Source organism: Chiloscyllium plagiosum, chromosome 50 (assembly GCF_004010195.1).
Source record: "Chiloscyllium plagiosum isolate BGI_BamShark_2017 chromosome 50, ASM401019v2, whole genome shotgun sequence".
Classification (NCBI taxonomy): domain Eukaryota; kingdom Metazoa; phylum Chordata; class Chondrichthyes; order Orectolobiformes; family Hemiscylliidae; genus Chiloscyllium; species Chiloscyllium plagiosum.
The window spans coordinates 5,874,336-5,878,702 of record NC_057759.1 but is presented as its reverse complement, the minus strand read 5'-3'; the positions used below and the strand labels follow the sequence as shown (position 1 = coordinate 5,878,702).

Below are 4,367 nucleotides of genomic sequence, written 5' to 3'. Positions count from 1 at the left end.
GTGGGAAAGCTCGCTCCAAGGCGAAGTCTCGGTCGTCCCGGGCTGGCCTGCAGTTCCCGGTGGGCCGTGTTCACAGGCTCCTGGGAAAGGGTAACTATGCTGAGCGTGTGGGTGCCGGGGCGCCGGTCTATGTGGCTGCGGTGCTGGAGTATCTGACGGCTGAGATCCTGGAGCTGGCCGGCAACGCGGCCCGGGACAACAAGAAGACCCGCATCATCCCCAGGCACCTGCAGCTGGCCGTGCGCAACGACGAGGAGCTCAACAAGCTGCTGGGAGGGGTGACCATCGCTCAGGGCGGGGTGCTGCCTAATATACAGGCCGTGCTACTGCCCAAGAAAACCGGCTCTGCGGCAGCCGCTAAAAAGTGAAGATAGTGTTCTTGAAATTGACAACCCAAAGGCTCTTTTAAGAGCCACTCACAGCATCTATGAAAGTAGCTGAACTCTGTCGGATTGAATTACTTTCCTTTTAATGTGTAGAGCCCTGGCCGTTATACCTATCATCGCTACATTTCTAACTCCTTTTTATTGGATACTGTTACTGTCTGGGGCAGCAGAGGAAGATTATATCATACAATACGATTGTAAGGGTGTCTGGAACTACAGGAGAAAGTGAGGACTGCAGATGCTGGAGATCAGAGCTGAAAATGTGTTGCTGGAAAAGCGTAGCAGGTCAGACAGCAGGATTCCTGAAGGAAGGGCTCATGCCCGAAACGTCGATTCTCCTGCGCCTTGGATGCTGCCTGACCTGCGTTTTTCCAGCAACACATTTTCAGCTCGGTTCATATCTACTCATATTTTCGCCAGCCTTTGGAGAGAGCGCGTATTCAACAGGAGTCAGTCATTTTTCAGCTGTAAAAGGGAATGCGGTAAAGTGAGATTGTGTGAAGTTTAGTTTCATAATCGAAAAACCAATCAAAGCATGATGGCGGGCATTTTCAAATTTGAAAATGCGTCTTGGCGTCATTTTTTCCCTTTCCCTCCACCTCACCAAGCCATGTTATCGCAAAGGGAGTCAATGAGGAGATGGGGTTTTTCCAGAAATATCTAACCCAATACCAAAATTTGATGTGAAAAATCACTCATCTAATTACTATATTTCCGCAATCCCTGAATGAAGATCTCATTAATTGCAAATTCACTGCCGCTGCCTTTCGTTTTGTTTAAACTAAATTCCAAGAAAAATACAGTACTAATATCCCCTTATCGCTTCCTACTCTCTCTGGAGGAGCAACCGAACTTGTATCCGCCGTGAATCAATCGAAAACCGCCGATTTAAACATCTTAAAAGCTAAAACAGTGCACACCGATAAAATTACAGAACCACACTTTATCAATAACTTTTATTTCATCCACACTATTACTTGCCCGAAGACAATTTGTAATCCCTGCCTGATCGGGCAGATGGAAAGAACGCGCCACATAAACACATCCACAGTGTTATGCCTGGGAAATATAAATACTGTAATAGGTAACATTAATGACCGGGTTCCACAATAAAAAAAATATTATTCATGGCATGGACAGCCAGGTACACATGGATATCATTACTGAGATGGACAGGTATTCACGAAAAAAGACGATCGACGGTTACGGGGAGCAGGTTTAAGAAATCTCAGCCATGATCGAATGGCAGAAGAAGCTGGATGGGCAGAATGGCCTAATGCTGCTGCTACATTTACAGTTACAAGTCACGATGCATGGACTAACCAGGTTGCACAACAGTAGAGTCTCGATTGGCCGAATAGCTTCTTATGTACATGGTAGGCATACTTGCAATTATAAATTCACCGGCACGGTAAACAGCAACAAAGTGAACCGTCCACACCGAATGCTCTGTCGTACTGCGGAACACAGTATTAGTATATTTTCAGAACTGAAATAATTTTAAAAGCCGCGATAACGCGAAATAACCGGCTAGTGACATTTCCCTCAGGTCTCCGCTCTCTATCGGAGGGTTTGGGTGGCTCTGAAAAGAGCCTTTGGGTTCGTTGGAAAAGGGTCGCTTTATGCTCAGCCGCCAAAACCATAGAGAGTGCGGCCCTGGCGTTTCAGAGCGTACACCACATCCATGGCAGTGACCGTTTTGCGCTTGGCGTGCTCAGTGTAGGTGACCGCATCCCTGATCACATTCTCCAGGAAAACCTTCAGCACCCCGCGGGTCTCCTCGTAGATCAAGCCCGAGATGCGCTTGACCCCGCCACGGCGAGCCAGGCGCCGGATGGCTGGTTTGGTGATTCCCTGGATGTTATCACGGAGCACTTTGCGGTGCCGCTTCGCTCCGCCTTTTCCCAGGCCTTTACCTCCTTTGCCTCTTCCAGACATCACGTTTCTTCACTCTAATCGCTGCTGAATGAGAACCGAGGTGCCTCCCCTTCCCTTTTTATACAGCCCGGCCGGACCTGACTGAGAAAGAGCTGACAGAGAGTGAGGGGCGGGTCCGGAGAGGAAACTGAGTGACACATTGAGCAGGGAAATGGCTTTGATCATCCAGCTCCGCCTCCACCATCTCCGAGGTGAAGGGTGTGGTGGGTGGGCGCGTCCTCGTCGCCGACGTCATGTACAGGAATGTCCAGAGCCCTGATGGACACGGTAAAAGATGCCAAGCTGCACGACGCCTTCAGTACCCCTGCAGACGGAGCGCAGCGTAGATACACCTGGTCACGGGCAGACGGGTCTATCCGCTCAAGGATAGATTACCTGTTTGTGTCCTGAACACTCTCGGTCAGATCCACCGACGTCAAGCCGGTGTTCTTCTCTGACCACTGCCTCCTGCTGGCCGACTGTCACCTACAGGATGAGCAACGGGCTGGTAAGGGAACGTGGAAGCTGAACACAAAGCTGTTGACCCCGGGAAACATTGAGGAGCTCAAGAGGGACTACGCAGGTTGGAGAACCGTGAAGCCCCTCTTTGAGTCCCCAGCGGACTGGTGGGAAACAGTAAAAGGGAACATCAAAAGGTTCTTCATCCTCAAAGGTGTTCAGGAGGCGAGAGAGAGGCGGGGAAAACTGTCCCAGCTCCAGGAAAGTATGCAGAACCTGCTCCTGCTGCAGATGATGGGGGTCGATGTCACAGAGGACCTCAAGGAGGTGAAGGGCCAGCAAGCCTCGCTCTTTGCCTCGGAGGCCTCCAAGATAATCTTCCGGTCCAGGGTCCGCTCGGTGGAGCAGGACGAGATGTGCTCACATTTCTTCTTCCAGAAGGTGCACAAAGAGAGCTCCGTGCTCAGCAGCCTGAAGAAAGAAGATGGCTTGATAACGTCATCTCAGGCTGACGTCATGAGGATCAGTAAATCCTTCTATGCCAGACTGTATGACGCGAAGCCGACCGACAGCGCGGCCTCCCAGTCGTTCCTGTCGTCGATCACGGAGGTCTTAGACAACAGAACACGGGAGAGGCTGGACCTGCCGCTATCTCTGGACAAGCTGACCAAGGCCCTCTAGTCCTTCGAAAAGAATAAAACTCCCGGAAGCGATGGCTTACTGGTCGAGCTCTATTCCGCTCTGTGGGACTTGATTGGCCAGGACCTGTTGGAGGTGTATGTCAGTATGCTTCGGGCAGGTACCATGAGTGAATCCATGAGGAAAGGCATCATCACCCTCATCTACAAGTGGAAGGGGGAGAGGGAGGAACTCAAAAATTGGAGACCAATCTCACTGTTGAATGCGGATTACAAAATTCTGTCAAAGGTAATTGCCAACCGGGTCAGGTCTGCCCTAGGGTTGGTGATTCACCCTGACCAAACCTGTGCTGTGCCGGGCAGGAAGATCGCTGAGAGTCTCGCACTCCTCAGAGATGTGATCACCTACGTGCAGGACAGAGGGTTGGACACCTGCCTGATCAGCCTGGACCAGGAGAAAGCCTTTGACAAGATATCACACAGGTATATGAGAGATGTTCTCTCCAAAATGGGCTTTGGGGAGGGAATCTGCAATTGGATCAGACTGCTCTACACCAACATTGTCAGTGCAGTCTCAATCAATGGGTGGGAATCAGATAGCTTCCCAGTCAGATCTGGAGTCAGGCAGGGCTGCCCTCTCTCTCCTGCCTTGTTTGTGTGCTGCATAAAGCCATTTGCCGAGTCCATCAGGAAGGATGCGAGCCTGAGAGGGGTGACTATTCCTGGCAGAGGGGGCATGCAGATTAAGGCTTCCCTGTACTTGGATGACGTTGCCATTTTCTGCTCGGATCCGCTGTCTGTGCGCAGACTCATGTCCATATGTGACCAGTTTGAATGGGCCTCGGGGGCCAAGGTAAACTGAGGCAAGAGCGAGGCTATGCTCTTTGGGAACTGGGCGACCAATCCTCGATCCCATTCACCGTCAGGACCGACCACCTGAAGATGCTGGGTATTTGGTTCGGGGGGG

The 4,367-nt window shown here is 51.2% G+C and overlaps 2 protein-coding genes across 2 annotated transcripts; one reads left to right on the top strand and one right to left on the bottom strand.

Annotated features, from left to right (window-relative positions):
• Positions 1-2: 2 nt before the first annotated feature.
• Positions 3-454, top strand: LOC122544503 (histone H2AX-like; the record flags this gene model as incomplete). The annotated part of the gene is made up of 1 exon (XM_043683739.1): positions 3-454. A coding segment is annotated over one exon (366 nt), but the record flags the coding sequence as incomplete, so codon positions are not given.
• A 1,543-nt stretch (positions 455-1,997) lies between these two features.
• On the bottom strand, positions 1,998-2,360 carry LOC122544609 (histone H4). Its single transcript, XM_043683928.1, has one exon. It carries the CDS (start codon positions 2,322-2,324, stop codon positions 2,013-2,015), a length of 312 nt encoding a protein of 103 aa, XP_043539863.1. The 5' UTR covers positions 2,325-2,360; the 3' UTR covers positions 1,998-2,012.
• Between the last annotated feature and the right edge of the window lie 2,007 nt (positions 2,361-4,367).

Bases quoted from the DNA above. Each gene is read 5' to 3' on its own strand.
- LOC122544609 (XM_043683928.1), bottom strand. From the start codon at position 2,324: ATGTCTGGAAGAGGCAAAGGAGGTAAAGGCCTGGGAAAAGGCGGAGCG.